Here is a 19,887-nt window from a genome sequence, read left to right as displayed (position 1 = left end):
TCGTTTACGCAGGCAGTGTTGCAATAGTCCTGGAAATATAATCAGTGTAGTACTACAGACCAGACTTGCATTAAATCGACACGGCTGTGTAACAACATGCATGCTTCAAAAGTTTTTCACCCAAAAAGCGGACAGGTTAACATGAAGGTCCTGTTAATTTGGTATAAATTTCTAATAATGCAATGAAGCTATAGCGCGGTTTTCAGTTGAGAGTCGACAGTAATTAGACAATTACTTTGATTTTGGTTTCGGTTTGAGATTTGCTGAGTAGTCTACTTGCTAAGTAATTGGTTTGGCTTGGCTCAAACATTCCGATGGTACAAGCAAGAAAGCCTCTTCGATAAGTGAAAGTCTTAGTTTGAGATAATATTTTGCAAATGGAACAGTCAACCGGACGGCTCTGGGACCAAACGCTATGTTTAATATGTCTGACATTTGAAATCGCCTCTACCAGATGTTGTAAAACAGATATCACTCGTGGTTGTTCGTGTAACGATATCATCTACAATCTGCTGCTCATGGCAATATCAACAACTACTTGTACCTATAACACTTCATTTTATAGAGGGAACTAATTATAACTACTCTGCTTAGCCAGAGAATCTCTTTCGAAGATGTCAGAAGCCCGCTTGCAATAGCTCATGCCGATGGTTTATTTTCTAGATGATGAAGAGGTTTTGTTTCTTTACGATCACTACCTGCTTATTTATCCACGTTGCCACAGTGGGATTATGATCCATTCTGTTTAGATGTGAACACATTGCAGATTCCGGTTCGTTTCAAGTGCCCACAAGGAACAGTTTGCAGTGGAATGGAAGGACTTTGTTTACAAAAGTACATGTTTCGAACAAAGATTGAAATTCATCTTTGAAAAGCCGTTAAAAAAGTGAATTACCTCCCGTCGACATCCTGCGAAATCTGTTGGTAAACAAACCAATTTTAGGGAACGTGAGTAATCAGAGCCAGAAACGCGTCATAATCCGCGACCTCTGCTCTGCTTTCACTCAAATCTATTGGCTAAAGACTGTTTATACGGAGAAGAATTAAGAATGGCTGACTGTTAGGATCGAGAAACGCCGGTCAACGTCCCATTTGACAAATCGCTCATATTTTCCCCAAAGATACCCTTAAGTGACCTAATTCTAAAACTCATATTTAAAGGTTCCAGCGAATTTTTATCTTTCAGAAATTCGCTAAAATTTGAAAGCGCGGTCAAAGTGCGGTTTTTCGTGTAATAAAATGACCGAAATAAGGTGCGAGGACGAAGCGCTGATTAAGCCTTGAAATAAACTCGATTGACTTCAAACTTCACACAAATGTGGAACAACCACTCTTATTTATTCCTCGCTTTAAACTAATCTCAGATATGTTGATATAGTAGTTTTCCGAACCATTTTAAAAACAGCTATGAAGCGTGTGAAAAATAACGGTAAAATATAGGTCATGTTTAACAGCATAAAAATGCATCTGGTACCTCACTTTCCGATTATTTTACTTTACAGCCTTAAAATATCATTATTAAAGATATACCATGCCAAGTTTCATGCTCGAACTCGCAGTATTTCCCTTTCTGAAAAGCGAAAATCTCTGTCAATGTGTTGGGCGCAAATAACACAATAATCATGCACGAAAAAGAGACAAATCAATTTCAATGGCGAAAGTAAAAGGCTGTCACTATTTAGAATCCCGTCAATTCACTGCTATCAGTAGAAACATAATGTCCACTGCATAAAAGCTGTTTTTAGACGTTTTCGAACCATTGCGCGTTAACTTTGTTTAATTTTGTGTCCGCCGTCATGTCTAGTTTGTCATCGCGTGTATTTCGTTAATGTCAACAACACGTGAATGGTTGTCATAACAAACGCAAGAGGTTTCCTGGAACCTTAATGTTTTCGATTCACCAAAACGCTTTAAGTTCGTTAAGACACAATAATGGGTCAACTTGGAATGCTGTTTAGCATCAAGGACGTTAAAGGACTGTAAATTAATCGAGTTGAAATATCTTGAAGCAAATCAAAATCGCGCCCTTATTCTAATTTGGTAAACAGCCGATCTCCGTTCAAGTTCAAGAAGTCGAGAGGTTAATCCGGCAATGTATTACCGGTACAACAACAAAATCAAACCGAGATCATCAAAAGTGTAAGTTTAAAAGTGTAAGTTTAAAAGTGTAGTGGCAAGTTCCAAATAAATTTCGCCTATATAAATTGGAAACAAGATGTGAAACGGTCTGACCCGAAACAAATAAACAAAATATTAATACGACTAATTTAACCCGAAAATGTTACAGAAAACATACCTAAAAGCCGTCGATTCCCCTCAATACCACTCCGCATTGCCTTAAAGAGCCCAAGCTTTCTGCTGTAAGAATCAGGGGCCTCATGAATCTGTATTTATTATATCGGCAACCATGCTGCGTGGCTGATATTCGAGACTCAGTAAAAGTTGTCACACAACCGTACGAGCAGCCCAGTCATGCTTTCGCTGCTCTTGCGCAAATTTCCAACATTTCGCAATTTACATAAACCGACTACAAGTTTAAAGTAGTGACAGTAGATTGAAATGCGCTTTTTAAAGCTGTCCTATGGAGGAACAATTATTTCTTGTTTCTGAATGGCTCTTAGTTGTAGCTACAGTCGGGGAGGGGGGGGGGGGGGGAGAGGGTATTCCCGGAAATTTCGGATATCTGTATGCCGTGGAAGATTAAGTGGTCTCCAGCTCTTAGCGCCAACACTGAAACACTAGATGATTCTCCAAGTATCGCAGGGATCACTAAGCTAAATAATTTTGAGTGTAGCTCCGCTGAGTCAATTACCTGTTGGCGCGCATATTGCATTGACCGTGGACAGGTGGAAAAACCGTTAAACCGGAAAAGCCTATTGCACATTGTAATTTAGCGTTGTCCAACACGCAGTCGGTCTGGTTGTAATGTTAATCGTATTTGAGAGAATCTCAAGTTTTCTTTCGACACATACCGGGGTGACATACTACTAGATGGGCGTGGCCGGGAGCCACGAGTCAAGTCAGTCAATTTGCCATGCTTAACCGAGAAGAGTGATTTTGAGCCACTTGTGGAAGGACTGCAGATTGTCTCTACGCTTTACCCTAATAGGCCTCTGTGTTATTCTAATGAACTGATGCTGAGCTCGTTCCAGGGGGCGGTGAGATGAGAGACCCTGGGAACAAGGTTGAGACGATTCGGCCGTTAGTTTTTCCTCTAAACTGTCTTCCTCCTCTACTCCCTCCCCTTCCCTACAAAAATTTAACGATCCTTCCCCCTCCCCTCCACCCCCCCCCCCCCGCAAGAGGTGTTTGCTAAATACCGAAGAAGCCAAACACCGACAGTTCCTAAGAATACTTCCGCCAAGTGCAGTTGTTAGTAAAATACTTCAGAAGCGCCTAGTATGGAGCTTTTCCACGCACGAGTGGGAGAGGTATATCTAGTCCCATGTCTTCACACCCGCACGGTAGCATAGACAGTTTCAGGTTCTTTAGGTCACCCTCCATCGCCAAGGCACAGGAGTCTTGCTGGTCGTGTACCAAAGGATGCTGGAGCTGGAGTATTTCTACAACTTCCTTTGCCTGACTAAAATTTCTCTCCTCTTCAGATACCTGAACATGCATCTCATCAGGATCACTTTGGCGCATTGCGGCACTTAGGTGAGAGAAAAACTAGCACCTGAAAAAGAACGAATGTTATAAGGATCCCGGGCACTGCGCATTCCCGCGCCACCAGTTCAGCGTCAAGCTTTCGGCCTGTCGTTTGACCAATGCGGAATTTTGCCATAAGATACGATTGCTGCTTGTCTCTGACTGCCCTGAGAGCCCAAACCTTTTTTAAAGCAACAAGGGCTTCCTGGAGACCTATTGTGGCTTGGAGTTAAGCGCCAACTCCTGCTCCAAGCAGGGTTTGTAGCACATTTTGGCTAAGTCCATAAGGGAATAGCTCTCCAGGGACTGAGTACATTTCTCCAGCGACAAGTGCCTCTCTAAAGTAGACAGCCTATAAAAGACACGAATGCAGCGGCCTTGAAGACACTAACACACCCCTACCGTGCATGGTTACTATCCATGGAAACCTCAGCAGACGCTTACTCGGTCACACCCGTTGATAATGGCACTGACGTTAAGGTCGCAGTCACTCTTCTCGGTTAAGCATGGCAAATTGACTGACTTGACTCGTGGCTCCCGGCCACGCCCATCTAGTAGTATGTCACCCCGGTATGTGTCGAAAGAAAACTTGAGATTCTCTCAAATACGATTAACATTACAACCAGATCGACTGCGTGTTGGACAACGCTAAATTACAATGTGCAATAGACTTTTCCGGTTTAACTGTCTTTCCACCTGTCCACGGTCAATGCAATATGCGCGCCAACAGGTAATTGACTCAGCGGAGCTACACTCAAAATTATTTAGCTTAGTGATCCCTGCGATACTTGGAGAATCATCTAGTGTTTCAGTGTTGGCGTTAAGAGCTGGAGACCACTTAATCTTCCACGGCATACAGATATCCGAAATTTCCGGGAATACCCTCTCCCCTCCCCCCCCCCCCTCCCCGACTGTAGCTACAACTAAGAGCCATTCAGAAACAAGAAATAATTGTTCCTCCATAGGACAGCTTTAAAAAGCGCATTTCAATCTACTGTCACTACTTTAAACTTGTAGTCGGTTTATGTAAATTGCGAAATGTTGGAAATTTGCGCAAGAGCAGTGAAAGCGTGACTGGGCTGCTCGTACGGTTGTGTGACAACTTTTACTGAGTCTCGAATATCAGCCACGCAGCATGGTTGCCGATATAATAAATACAGATTCATGAGGCCCCTGATTCTTACAGCAGAAAGCTTGGGCTCTTTAAGGCAATGCGGAGTGGTATTGAGGGGAATCGACGGCTTTTAGGTATGTTTTCTGTAACATTTTCGGGTTAAATTAGTCGTATTAATATTTTGTTTATTTGTTTCGGGTCAGACCGTTTCACATCTTGTTTCCAATTTATATAGGCGAAATTTATTTGGAACTTGCCACTACACTTTTAAACTTACACTTTTAAACTTACACTTTTGATGATCTCGGTTTGATTTTGTTGTTGTACCGGTAATACATTGCCGGATTAACCTCTCGACTTCTTGAACTTGAACGGAGATCGGCTGTTTACCAAATTAGAATAAGGGCGCGATTTTGATTTGCTTCAAGATATTTCAACTCGATTAATTTACAGTCCTTTAACGTCCTTGATGCTAAACAGCATTCCAAGTTGACCCATTATTGTGTCTTAACGAACTTAAAGCGTTTTGGTGAATCGAAAACATTAAGGTTCCAGGAAACCTCTTGCGTTTGTTATGACAACCATTCACGTGTTGTTGACATTAACGAAATACACGCGATGACAAACTAGACATGACGGCGGACACAAAATTAAACAAAGTTAACGCGCAATGGTTCGAGAACGTCTAAAAACAGTTTTTATGCAGTGGACATTATGTTTCTACTGATAGCAGTGAATTGACGGGATTCTAATTAGTGACAGCCTTTTACTTTCGCCATTGAAATTGATTTGTCTCTTTTTCGTGCATGATTATTGTGTTATTTGCGCCCAACACATTGACAGAGATTTTCGCTTTTCAGAAAGGGAAATACTGCGAGTTCGAGCATGAAACTTGGCATGGTATATCTTTAATAATGATATTTTAAGGCTGTAAAGTAAAATAATCGGAAAGTGAGGTACCAGATGCATTTTTATGCTGTTAAACATGACCTATATTTTACCGTTATTTTTCACACGCTTCATAGCTGTTTTTAAAATGGTTCGGAAAACCACTATATCAACATATCTGAGATTAGTTTAAAGCGAGGAATAAATTAGAGTGGTTGTTCCACATTTGTGTGAAGTTTGAAGTCAATTGACTTTATTTTAAGGCTTAATCAGCGCTTCGTCCTCGCACCTTATTTCGGTCATTTTATTACACGAAAAACCGCACTTTGACCGCGCTTTCAAATTTTCGCGAATTTCTGAAAAATAAAAATTCGCTGGAACCTTTAAATATGAGTTTTAGAATTAGGTCACTTAAGGGTATCTTTGGGCAAAATATGAGCGACTTGTCAAATGGGACGTTGACCGGCGTTTCTCGATCCTAACAGTCAGCCATTCTTAAGTGACAAAAACATTTGACAATCATGAGAAAATTGCGACAGAAGATTTCTTAAAAGTATTCTAAGATTTAAAAAGCTAAAAAGCTGCATTGAAATCGACAACGTTTCGACGTTAAGGTAATGTCTTTATCAAGTCAAAAAATGTATAAAACTAAGATGCATAAATACTAAGACGAACAATAATTGATGAAAATAATTTACAAGTTAAACAAAGAGTTTCGCACTTATGGAGTCCGTTTGGACATTCAAACTAGGTTTGAATTTCTTGATGTAAAGCATTTAAACGCGAAGCAATCAAATTTGCCTTCGCACTTTCTCAGAATCTTCAAATGGCTCTCATTCAAAATATCGCTCCTACCATGCGCTTCATGAAAATGCTTGCCGATTGCCGAATTCTTGTGTTCAGCAACACGTTGACAAAGGTGTCGGGCTGTGTAGCCGACGTAATCTGTATCGCACAGATCAAGTACAAAATGATAAACAACACATTGCTGATTGACAATTGACGGCCTAGCTTCTTCAGGTTTGAAATCTTGCTCTAATTCCTTGCTTACAAACACTGGCTGCAAAGTGGGGCCAATCTCATTACTAAGATCACGCAACTGCCTTCGAACAGCAATAGCTGAAACTTGATCTTTGAATGGTAGACTAATTCTTACTATAGACCTTAAGCATAGACGACGAAGAAGAAGACGACGACGAACAGTACGGCGTGAAGACTGGGACGGAACGGCCCGTTCACGGTACGAAAACGGCGGGAAAATCGAAACTTAAGCTTCGCTCGACGAGAACGAGAACGTAAACAAAAAAACACAGCAAAGTAAATCAATTTTTCGTCGAGATGGTTTCTTTTCACGAGCTGCAAGAACTTTTTCTCTTTAGTTACGCTCAAGGCATTTTAGATGATGAAGAACGGTTGTTGTTGTATGAGGAATACTCGCCAAAAATCCTGATTTTTGCTATGAGAATTTTGGAAGGTTTTCTCTGGAAGATATTAACGATGCAGAGTGTTTGGCAGAATTTAGATTCAGGAAGCACGACCTTCCACTTCTTGCCGAAGTCCTTCAAATACCAGACAGCTTTACGTGTTACCAAAGAACCGTATCAAGTGGAATGGAAGCGCTTTGTATTCTTTTGAGAAGATTGTCTTACCCCTGCAAATTCAGTGATATCATTCCACGATTTGGTCGGCCGGTTCCTGTGTTAAGCATGGTTAGCAACCAAGTGCTTGACTACATATAGATACACACGGCCACAGAAGCACTCAGTGGAATCACCAAATTCTTTTTCAGCCCTTGCTGCAACTGTATAGTGACACTACTGCTGCCCAGGGTTCTGCCTTAAACAATTGTTTTGGATTTGTTGACGGGACGGTTCGTCCAATTTGCAGACCTGCAGAGCATCAGAGAGCAGTGTATAACGGCCACAAAAGAGTACATGCTTTGAAGTTTCAGTGTGTTGCCCTTCCCAATGGTCTGATAGGTCATCTATATGGCCCCGTAGGTAAGAAATGGTTCTAATAATTCTTTTTTTTGTCATATATTTCTATGTCATTCATGAAAAAAGTTTTGAATATTTTTCTATTTTTTGGAAGGAAGGAGGCATGATGCAGGCATGCTGGCTGACTCAAGACTCCTTAATGACCTTAGGCTTTTGCAAATTCTCCTTTGGGGAATCCATACTGCATTTATGGTGATCCAGCATACCCTTTAAGGGTACACCTTCAAGCCCCTTTCAGGAATAGAGCCTTGACCCCTCAAATGATGGATTTCAACCAGTCAATGAGCAGTGTCAGAGAATCAGTAGAGTGGCTATTCAATGATGTCACTAAGTACTTCAAGTTTTTGGACTTTAAAAAAGAATTAAAAATTGGGCTCAGTAGTGTGGGTAAAATGTATGTGGTCAACGCCCTACTTAGAAATGCCCTCACATGTCTCTATGGAAATCAGACATCAAGTTTTTTTCAGCTGGAACTTCCTTCCATAGAATACTACTTTTCTTAATAACCTTTTTTAATAACTTTTTGTAGTAACTTTGTAACATGGCGCCTGGGCATTATGTATAATATGTAAAATCACAGCAAATGAGAATTCAAAATGAGGTTTAATTTTACCAACATGCTTTTTGTACACTGTTACACTAATGCCAGATTCACACTATCTACAAAAAATGCCAACACAACAGCATGGACGTAAGGCAAAAAACCGATCTTCTCTTCAAGTCATTATCTCACTAAGCAAGTGAAGTATGATTTTTGTATTGAAATAAAGGAACAAGTTTCCTGCACCACAAAATCATGTTGAAAAACAGCGTAAAATATTTGTTAACTAAACTTTCAACATAGTTCAACAAAGTTTAAGTAAATTAATGCTCAACATAGTTTAGGTTTCCAAAAGAAGAGGTTTCTAAGATTAATACTCCCCTTAAGTGCAACCTGTTCTAAAATAAGTTTTCAAAATCTTGAGGAGATTTGTGATAGTCACTTTGTGAATGTAGCTTTTTCCAATAAAGCCATTAATGACTGATTCTGTTGTTGTACCATCTTCATCATTTCTAATTGCTGCTTGTGCATTTGACTCTGCTGATCCATCAACATCTGCTGCTCATTTTTTTTTTAACTCCATTTCATCCTTCCTCACTTTACTTTCTAACTCAAACTTCTCCTTGAGGTATTCAACAGCATCCGAACTTCTTCTCTTCCCTTTTTTACTGGGTTTTCCTTCTTCTGAATCTGCATTTCTTTTTTGGGTTTTGCCTAGACGTTCCATAGCTTGGCGCCTAACCTCTTCGGCACTTGCCTTCTCACTCTGGTGTTTTTTGGTGAGAGTGCTAGCTTGCTCATTCCTTTCCATGTCAGCTGCCTTTTCTTTGTCAAGAATCTCTTCAACTGCTGTATCTAGCTGGGTCTCCTCAAAGTGTATGCCTGATGCTCTTTCTTCTTCTCTTATTTTCTCCTTGTACTTCGTCTGCAAAAGGGTTAGTCTGTCTCTCACTGATCTCTTAGAGACTTTGAATATGGGACTTGCAAGACTGTTAAGATTAAGGGCTATCTGCCCCCATACTTCAACCCTTTCTTTACTGTTTTTGGGATGCTTGAAAGGCTCCTGGAGAAGAACTTCCCCACAGAGGGTTAAGTCATGGTCTTCTGTCCATTTCATAGAGTTGTTTCTGGAGAGGAAAAATGTGAATGTCTTAAAATTCCTTTTACACTTCTGAGCAGGGATTAAGACTAACCCTGCTTTAATTGCATATCATCTGTTAATTGCATACACCATGACAGTTAAATCTAAATTAGTGCTAATCAGGCTTACTCTGCCCTGCATTGCATGCAGTTTAGCTTATATTCGTTGATACAAGCAATCCCCAAATTTAAAATTAGGAACGTTACAAGTCTGCGATCTACAGGACTGTTGTTTCAATCTCTTGGAATTCCTCAATCGAGCTTGCTACAATGACGTGGCTTTTTATTTCTGGGATTTATCCCTATATATTATAAACTACCCTATCTGTATCATTACTAGAAAAAGCTTATATATTCAGACGGATCGAGCAATGAATAAAGTTGAACTTGATAACTCAATAAGTCAAGAAGTCAATATTTATAAAGCTGCAAATGCTCTGCTTTTATTCTCGAGGAACGCTACAGAAAGGATAGAATGAACCACAAATTTAACCGTCCCGCAGCGACTGTTATTTTTCACAAGGAAATTAAGCTCATCATGAACGATCCAGTTTACTAAGACTTTAGATCTTACCCTGACGCGGGAGTTTCACACGCCATGTGCAGTTCCTGCAAAAGAAGTTTACAGAGGCTAATTAGTTTAAGTGTTAACTAAAAAACAAAAGAAACTTTCACGTACTAAATTCAAACCCTTGATTGCTTAGCTTTTGCTCAATTAAACCTCTAAAAGGCTAAGAAATAGTCTGACAAATACTTACGTACAGCAGAGGACGGCAACACAGCTTTTCTCACGTTCTCGACGTTCGGTGGACGACGAATGACGTCAGCGAAGACAAGACATGACATGCGCAGTATCATCTTATGGCTCAAAGTTACTTCCGGTTCGTACTCGTCCTCAGTTCTCGTCGTCTATGCTTAAGGTCTCTACTATGTTGCTCTCGTCAGCATTTCTCTCCGATATGCTTACTGAATCAACATTGGAAAAAAAAAGAATCTATAAGACTCAACGGGTAATCAAGACGGCTAAAAATGGAGCGCAATTTGGTGCATTATTAATTAGAAGCTTATGTTGTGGACAATTACACATAAGCGCGATGTAGTATTGTCTTTAATGAAGAGTCTTTATAACGTTTATCAGTATGACTATGAAAATGTAAGAGCAAGCCAGTATAGAGTGTGTGCATTGTTACGCAGTAAAAAATAAAATTAAAAACTATTCAGAGGAAAAAGTCAAGAAATTGTGATATTATAGACGATAAATAAAATAGACGGTTCTCCAAGTTTACGGCGAGTGCGTTGTCGTAAAGTTGAGATGTTCGTCGAAATGTTCCGCGCAAAACTATAAAGCCTCGTATGGAGCCGCCATATTGGAGGACCTACTTTGTCCTCCAATATGGCGGCCGGGAAATAGTGTAAACATCTGGAACTTACTTTGGCTATCTAGACAACTACTTATCTGAACCAAACCAAAAAACATTTACACAAGCACTTTTCCTAATACCGTAACCCCTAGAATGACTAAAAATCAAGAGATAAGTATATTTTTCGACAAACGCGATCTTAGCTTCATGTCACCCACCGCCATAACTCCGAAATTCAAAATGCACTGGTTTCCACACGAAGGACGTTATTGAGCTGGAAAGTTGTAAACAGATATAAATTAAGTACCTCTTATGCCTGACGAGAATAAAACCTTCAGGGGCTCTTTAATTTTGGATTTGAGAATTTGATGACGTCACGTGAACACACTCTCCTGGTTGACTTTCTATACACTTGAGTTTCGAGTTTTGTTCCATTCTTGATGATTTCAATGCCGATGAGAGGGATCCTTTCATCTACAGGAAGCTCCATCGTGAACGTTAGACTGGGATGTAGGCCATTCAGGGTGGTAAGAAACATAGTGGCAGCATCAGTTTTCGGCATTCTTGCAAGATTATCATCAACGTATCTTCTGTACAGATGAGGCGTCAAGCCATCGCGCGTGAGTGTCTCTTCGAGATGGCAAATGAAGACGTTCGCCATTGGGGGGCCAAGAGGGGAGCCCATAGCCAATCCATCCGTTTGTTCGTACTGACCATCAAACTGAAAAAGTCATTCATGTCCAATACACCCAACTAGAGTCGATTCGTCTGAGGCACTTGACGATTCGACTCGATTCGCACGGAGTCGATCCGCATCACCGGAAGTTAAGACCCGTGAAATAATGATACATAAACGTTTCTCGTTCTTAAAACGTGACTACAAACTTGAGTCGATTCGTGTGAGGTACTTAACGATTCGACTCGATTCGCACGGAGTCGATCCGCACCACCGGAAGTCAAGACCCGTGAAATAATGATACATGAGCGTTACTCGTTCTTGAAACGTGACGACAAACTTGAGTCGATTCGTGTGAGGTACTTAACGATTCGACTCGATTCGAACGGAGTCGATCAACCTCGTTCCCAGGGTCTCTCATCTTACCGCCCTCTTCGCTCGCTCCAGGGGGCGGTAAGATGAGAGACCCTGGGAACGAGGTTGGGAGTCGATCCGCACCACCGGAAGTCGATACCCGTGAAATAATGATAAATGAACGTTTGTCGTTCTAAAAACGTGGCGACAAACTTCGGTCGATTCGGTGAAGCACTTAACGAAGCGACTCGATTGGTCGGGAATGTTTCCTGCAAAGTGGAATCGTGTCCCTTGCTGTCGATTCGTCATACCAGAAATCGATTTGCGCGAGACTTAGTAAATATAGCGCATCTGGGCTTTGAGGGTGGGTTGAAAATGTTGTCGATTTGACATGACTCGATCGAATAGACACGAATCGTGTCCCTTGCTGTCGATTCGTCATACCGGAATTCGATTTGCGCGAGACTTAAAAAGTATAGCGCATCTGGGCTTTGAGGGTGGGTTGAAAATGTTGTCGATTCGACACGATTCGATCGATTCGACACGAATCGTATCCCTTGCTGTCGATTCGTCATACCGGAAGTCGATTTGCGCGAGACTTAAAAAGTATAGCGCATCTGGGCTTTGAGGGTGGGTTGAAAATGTTGTCGATTCGACACGATTCGATCGATTCGACACGAATCGTATCCCTTGCTGTCGATTCGTCATACCGGAAGTCGATTTGCGCGAGACTTAAAAAGTATAGCGCATCTGGGCTTTGAGGGTGGGTTGAAAATGTTGTCGATTCGACACGATTCGACCAAATCGACACGAATTGTATCCCTTGCTGTCGATTCGTCATACTGGAAGTCGATTTGCGCGAGACTTAGAAAATATAGCGATCTGGGCTTTGAGGGTGGGTTGAAAATGTTTTCGATTCGACTCGATTCGATCCAATCGTGACGCCTTTCCTTCGAAGAACTCTCTTTAATTGCCTGAGACTTAAACTTGTACCATGAACTAACTGTAAAAACGATATAATTTCAACATAGTTCAAACCAAGATCAAAATACTGTTGTACTAACGAGTCTCTCCCATGGTGAACCTCTCCAAGAGCGGGAAGATAAGATGGCAATACCGCATTAACGGCTTCAAAACTGGAACAAAACAACACCAAAGAAAGTACAAAAGCGGCTAGCTTGCGATCTTTAAAATTGCAGCCACAAACGTTGCTAACAGATCCAGATAAAGGAGTAAACGCCTGCATCATACGTGTAAACCGTTAACGTTGGCCATGTGCTAACGAGTTATACAATATATGATTTGCCGAGTTCTCGTGTTCACGTGTTATAATTCGAGATCTCGTGTTACTAAGTCGAGATCTCGCGTTATAAGTCGAGATCTCGCGTTGCTAAGTCGAGATCTCGTGTCGTAAGTCGAGATCTCGCGTTACCAAGTCGAGATCTCGTGTTATAAGTCGAGATCTCGCGTTTCTAAGTCGAGATCTCGTGTTGTAAGTCGAGGTCTCGTGTTATGAGTCGAGATCTCGCGTTTCTAAGTCGAGATCTCGTGTTGTAAGTCGAGATCAAGTCGAAACTTTGCAAAAGACGATTCGCGACGAATTGGGCGAATCGACTCGAATCGTCAAAAAATTCACACCCCAGTTGCTGCCTACTGCGAGTAGACTTCAGGGAAACGATTCCACTTTGCAGGAAACATTCCCGACCAATCGAGTCGCTTCGTTAAGTGCTTCACCGAATCGACCGAAGTTTGTCGCCACGTTTTTAGAACGACAAACGTTTATTTATCATTATTTCACGGGTATCGACTTCCGGTGGTGCGGATCGACTCTCTTCGCTCGCTCCAGGGGGCGGTAAGATGAGAGACCATGGGGACGAGGTTGGGAGTCGGGCGCACGTTAATTTCACGTTGTTCGCGTATAAAGAAATTACCTAAGTTAATTACCTAATGTTAATCCAGTGATATTGAAATGTTATTCTTCAATTCGATGTGTGCTTTCTTCACTAGAAAAGCTTTGGCTTTGTTCCCCAACAACGATTGGTAACAGAGCCCAAGCTTTTTTATAACTGGATCGATTGGTTAATTTATTATTACTTCACAATCCTTTCTGATAACCTGTTTGTTATTTCTACATTATAGTTAAAGCTCGTAATATATGTTTACAAAAAGACGGTCGTTATGGCGTTTTCCGCGGAATATTGACGCTGGTTTGTGCACTTTACTAGAACACTGTCCGGATCATCAAACTACGGTGGCCCGTAAGGGCCATCTGGATTTGAGTATCTTTTTTTCGAACCAACACGAGATAACACGAGATCTCGACTTACAACACGAGATCTCGACTTAGAAACGCGAGATCTCGACTCATAACACGAGACCTCGACTTACAACACGAGATCTCGACTTAGAAACGCGAGATCTCGACTTATAACACCAGATCTCGACTTAGTAACGCGAGATCTCGACTTACAACACGAGATCTCGACTTAGCAACGCGAGATCTCGACTTATAACGCGAGATCTCGACTTAGTAACACGAGATCTCGACTTATAGTGTGAGATCTCGTGTTAATAACGCCAGATCTTGACTTAAAATGTGAGATCTCGTGTTAATAACGCGAGATCTCGACTTAGTAACACGAGATCTCGAATTATAACACGTGAACATGAGAACTCGGCAAATCATATATTGTATAACTCGTTAGCACATGGCCAACGTTAACGGTTTACACGTATGATGCAGGCGTTTACTCCTTTATCTGGATCTGTTAGCAACGTTTGTGGCTGCAATTTTAAAGATCGCAAGCTAGCCGCTTTTGTACTTTCTTTGGTGTTGTTTTGTTCCAGTTTTGAAGCCGTTAATGCGGTATTGCCATCTTATCCTCCCGCTCTTGGAGTGGCTTACCATGGGAGAGACTCGTTAGTACAACAGTATTTTGATCTTGGTTTGAACTATGTTGAAATTATATCGTTTTTACAGTTAGTTCATGGTACAAGTTTAAGTCTCAGGCAATTAAAGAGAGTTCTTCGAAGGAAAGGCGTCACGATTGGATCGAATCGAGTCGAATCGACAACATTTTCAACCCACCCTCAAAGCCCAGATGCGCTATATTTTCTAAGTCTCGCGCAAATCGACTTCCGATATGACGAATAGACAGCGAGGGACACGATTCGTTACGATTCGATCGAATCGAGTCGAATCGAAAACATTTTCAACCCACCCTCAAAGCCCAGCTGCGCTATATTTACTAAGTCTCGCGCAAATCGACTTCCGGTATGACGAATCGACAGCAAGGGATACGATTCGTGTCGATTCGATCGAATCGTGTCGAATCGACAACATTTTCAACCCACCCTCAAAGCCCAGATGCGCTATACTTTTTAAGTCTCGCGCAAATCGACTTCCGGTATGACGAATCGACAGCAAGGGATACGATTCGTGTCGAATCGATCGAATCGTGTCGAATCGACAACATTTTCAACCCACCCTCAAAGCCCAGATGCGCTATACTTTTTAAGTCTCGCGCAAATCGACTTCCGGTATGACGAATCGACAGCAAGGGATACGATTCGTGTCGATTCGATCGAATCGTGTCGAATCGACAACATTTTCAACCCACCCTCAAAGCCCAGATGCGCTATACTTTTTAAGTCTCGCGCAAATCGACTTCCGGTATGACGAATCGACAGCAAGGGATACGATTCGTGTCGATTCGATCGAATCGTGTCGAATCGACAACATTTTCAACCCACCCTCAAAGCCCAGATGCGCTATACTTTTTAAGTCTCGCGCAAATCGACTTCCGGTATGACGAATCGACAGCAAGGGATACGATTCGTGTCGATTCGATCGAATCGTGTCGAATCGACAACATTTTCAACCCACCCTCAAAGCCCAGATGCGCTATATTTACTAAGTCTCGCGCAAATCGACTTCCGGTATAACGAATCGACAGCAAGGGATACGATTCGTGTCGACTCGGTTGAATCGTGTCGAATCGACAGCATTTTCAACCCACCCACATGTTATATGAGTATCAATCAGCCTTCAGGTCAGGTCACTCTACAGAAACAGCTCTAATCAGACTTACGGATCACATCCTGAAAAACATGGACAATGACGAAGTGACCGGTCTGGTATTTATAGATTTTCGTAAAGCTTTTGATGTTATAAATCACGAACTTCTTCTAAAAAAGCTGTCTATTTACGGTGCAAGCCCTCCGTCTGTTGCCTGGTTTCAATCGTACCTGTCTCAGAGAAAGCAATTTATTACATTAGGGAAAACCACATCTGAACAGCTAACTATCAGACAGGGCGTTCCCCAAGGATCAATATTGGGACCGGTGCTCTTCCTCCTGTTTGTCAATGACATGCCTCTAAACGTTCACAAGTCAACTATGGATATCTATGCAGACGATACCACCTTGTCTTTAAGCTCAGACTGGAAAGCTATTCCTGCACTAAACAAATCATTAACGAAGGACTTGACAGAAGTTGAGAAATGTGCTAGTGAAAACAAAATGTTTATAAATACCAAGAAAACCAAAGCGTTGTTGGCTACGGGAAAGCGTCTGCGTAGACGTATAACCCATGACGCAGGAAAATTTGAAGCTAGGGTGCAAAATGCAGAAATTGAACAAGTTGGTAGCCATAAACTTCTTGGAGTGATAATCGACGAGAACCTAACTTACGAAGCACATGTTGACGAACTATGTAACAAACTTTCAAAACGAATTGGTCTTCTACGCCATATAAGCTGCTACTTGAAAAAGAATCAAAAATTGATCTACTATAACGCAGTAATCAAACCACTCTTCATGTATGCAAGCACAGTATGGACATCGTGTAACAAAGAGGCACTCGAGAGAGTTCTCCGTATGCAAAAACGGGCTGCGCGTATTATTCTTGCAGCACAACGTACTAGTCGAACTGTCACTTTATTTAATAAGCTAAACTGGATCCCCTTTTACAAAGAAGCTTATATAAATCGATGTGCACTGGCCTACAAAAGGATAAACAGAGCTTTACCTGAATACATGAACACATCTGTAAGGAAAAAATCTGACGTCCATTCGAGAAGTACTAGAAATTGTAATTTAAATTTATTATGCGCCTCTGAGGGAGGACGCACTTTCGCCGTCAGAACTATTAAAGATTGGAACAGTTTACCCCGGTCTTTAAAAACAGAGAAGTCCGTTAAATCGTTTAAGGCTAAATTATGTAATACCATTCTTAACTCTCAGAAAACTAATGGAATTTTTTTAACTCTTATTATTCGTAGTATGTTTGAAATTGTACGTCCAGTTTATTATTTGTAACCATTTTTAATAGTAACTTAATTAAGTATTTTATTGTAAATAATATCGTATTTTAGCATTTTATTGTAAATAATATATTTTTAGCATTCTAATTATTTTAAGCTGAGGGCCCCAAGTTTATCAGTAACTTGAGTTACTGTCACGGGTCACCCTCATTAAATAAAGTCTTTCACTTCACTTCACTTCACCCTCAAAGCCCAGATGCGCTATACTTTTTAAGTCTCGCTTAAAGCGATTTCCGGTATGACGAATCGACAGCAAGGGACACGATTCGTTTCGATTCGATCGAGTCGTGTCGAATCGACAACATTTTCAACCCACCCTCAAAGCCCAGATGCGCTATAGTTACTAAGTCTCGCGCAAATCGATTTTCGGTATGACGAATCGACAGCAAGGGACACGATTCGTGTCTATTCGATCGAGTCATGTCAAATCGACAACATTTTCAACCCACCCTCAAAGCCCAGATGCGCTATATTTACTAAGTCTCGCGCAAATCGACTTCCGGTATAACGAATCGACAGCAAGGGATACGATTCGTGTCGACTCGGTTGAATCGTGTCGAATCGACAGCATTTTCAACCCACCCTCAAAGCCCAGATGCGCTATACTTTTTAAGTCTCGCTTAAAGCGATTTCCGGTATGACGAATCGACAGCAAGGGATACGATTCGTTTCGATTCGATTGAGTCGTGTCGAATCGACAACATTTTCAACCCACCCTCAAAGCCCAGATGCGCTATAGTTACTAAGTCTCGCGCAAATCGATTTTCGGTATGACGAATCGACAGCAAGGGACACGATTCGTCACGATTCGATCGAATCGTGTCGAATCGACAACATTTTCAACCCACCCTTCAAAGCCCAGATGCGCTATATTTACTAAATCTCACGCAAATCGACTTCCGGTATGACGGATCGACAGCAAGGGATACGATTCGTTTCGATTCGGTCGAATCGTGTCGAATCGACAACATTTTCAACCCACCCTCAAAGCCCAGATGCGCTATACTTTTTAAGTCTCGCGCAAATCGACTTCCGGTATGACGAATCGACAGCAAGGGATACGATTCGTGTCGATTCGATGGAGTCGTGTCGAATCGACAACATTTTCAACCCACCCTCAAAGCCCAGATGCGCTATACTTTTTAAGTCTCGCGCAAATCGATTTCCGGTATGACGAATCGACAGCAAGGGACACGATTCGTTTCGATTCGATCGAGTCGTGTCGAATCGACAACATTTTCAACCCACCCTCAAAGCCCAGATGCGCTATATTTACTAAGTCTCGCGCAAATCGACTTCCGGTATGACGAATCGACAGCAAGGGACACGATTCGTCACGATTCGATCGAATCGTGTCGAATCGACAACATTTTCAACCCACCCTTCAAAGCCCAGATGCGCTATACTTTTTAAGTCTCGCGCATATCGATTTCCGGTATGACGAATCGACAGCAAGGGACACGATTCGTTTCGATTCGATCGAGTCGTGTCGAATCGACAACATTTTCAATGCACCCTCAAAGCCCAGATGCGCTATATTTACTAAGTCTCGCGCAAATCGACTTCCGGTATGACGAATCGACAGCAAGGGACACGATTCGTCACGATTCGATCGAATCGTGTCGAATCGACAACATTTTCAACCCACCCTTCAAAGCCCAGATACGTTATATTTACTAAGTCTCACGCAAATCGACTTCCGGTATGACGAATCGACAGCAAGGGATACGATTCGTGTCGATTCGGTCGAATTGTGTCGAATCGACAACATTTTCAACCTACCCTCAAAGCCCAGATGCGCTATATTTACTAAGTCTGGCGCAAATCGACTTCCGGTATGACGAATCGACAGCAAGGGATACGATTTGTGTCGATTCGGTCGAATTGTGTCGAATCGACAACATTTTCAACCCACCCTCAAAGCCCAGACGCGCTATATTTACTAAGTCTCGCGCAAATCGACTTCCGGTATGACGAATCGACAGCAAGGGATACGATTTGTGTCGATTCGGTCGAATTGTGTCGAATCGACAACATTTTCAACCCACCCTGAAAGCCCAGATGCGCTATAGTTTTTAAGTCTCGCGCAAATCGACTTCTGGTATGACGAATCGACAGCAAGAGAGACGACTCGTGTCGATTCCATCAAAGAGGGTCCTCGAATCGACATCCGGTTGGTCGAATCGTCAAGTTAAAACACGAATCGACTCTAGTTGGGTGTATTGGACAACCCTCGAAAAAGTTGATTGGTTGTGGCAATTTCAAGTAACTTAACAAGATCATCTCTTTGCAGGTTAAGCCCATAGATTTTATTAAACCAATCATCCGTGAAGGCCAAGAAGTTGACCAAGATGTTGATAGTCTCATCCAAGGGCACATTGTTGAAGACACCTGTAACGTCATAGGAGACCAGAATATCATCTTCATTAACAGCATTTCATGTAGCGTTGTGCGCAACTCTTTCTCTTTCTGAAGGAGCGGATGGTAGTGTCTAGGTGGTCTCCCACGGGTTTTTGGTCGCCTGTAATTGTTACGAAAAATTGTCTAAGTCAAGTTCTAGAACAATCTAGAACCGGAAGTCATTCAGCCGTTACCAATTTGTATAAGAACATTCCAGAAAATTCTAATCCTTATGTAATTACTCAAATTAGAAACTGTGTCAAACTACTTAATTTAGCTCCTAATAGAAGTCTCTAGAACTTTAAGCCTCATGTATATTAGAGCGAGAGTTTCTTCTTTAAGAGAGATTGGTTCAAATTTGAAGGAGCTTAGTGCTGTAAATTCGTGAAGTTACCTTACGGAAATAAATTAGTTTGTTGCTGTTACCAGCGATCCTTAGTTTTG

At 41.7% G+C, this 19,887-nt stretch overlaps 2 protein-coding genes and 2 pseudogenes across 2 annotated transcripts in view; 2 read left to right on the top strand and 2 right to left on the bottom strand.

Annotated features, from left to right (window-relative positions):
• The window catches only part of LOC145468669 (protein sidekick-1-like), a 72,169-nt gene that overhangs the window by 15,002 nt on the left and 37,280 nt on the right, over nucleotides 1–19,887 (top strand). The gene's annotated exons all lie outside the window — the stretch shown is intronic.
• LOC145468670 (uncharacterized) lies at nucleotides 3,157–19,480 on the bottom strand (annotated as a pseudogene).
• On the top strand, nucleotides 6,989–8,150 carry LOC145467391 (uncharacterized; annotated as a pseudogene).
• LOC145468671 (uncharacterized) lies at nucleotides 8,751–10,186 on the bottom strand. The gene is made up of 3 exons (XM_081452382.1): nucleotides 10,091–10,186; nucleotides 9,903–9,979; nucleotides 8,751–9,315 (listed from the first exon to the last, which is right to left on the bottom strand). The coding sequence occupies exons 1-3, from the start codon at nucleotides 10,184–10,186 to the stop codon at nucleotides 8,751–8,753; spliced, it is 738 nt and encodes a 245-aa protein (XP_081308508.1).

This window comes from Orbicella franksi, chromosome 14 (genome assembly GCF_964199315.1).
Source record: "Orbicella franksi chromosome 14, jaOrbFran1.1, whole genome shotgun sequence".
NCBI lineage: Eukaryota > Metazoa > Cnidaria > Anthozoa > Scleractinia > Merulinidae > Orbicella > Orbicella franksi.
The sequence above is the reverse complement of the archived record's forward strand: the minus strand, read 5'-3'. Positions and strand labels throughout refer to the sequence as shown.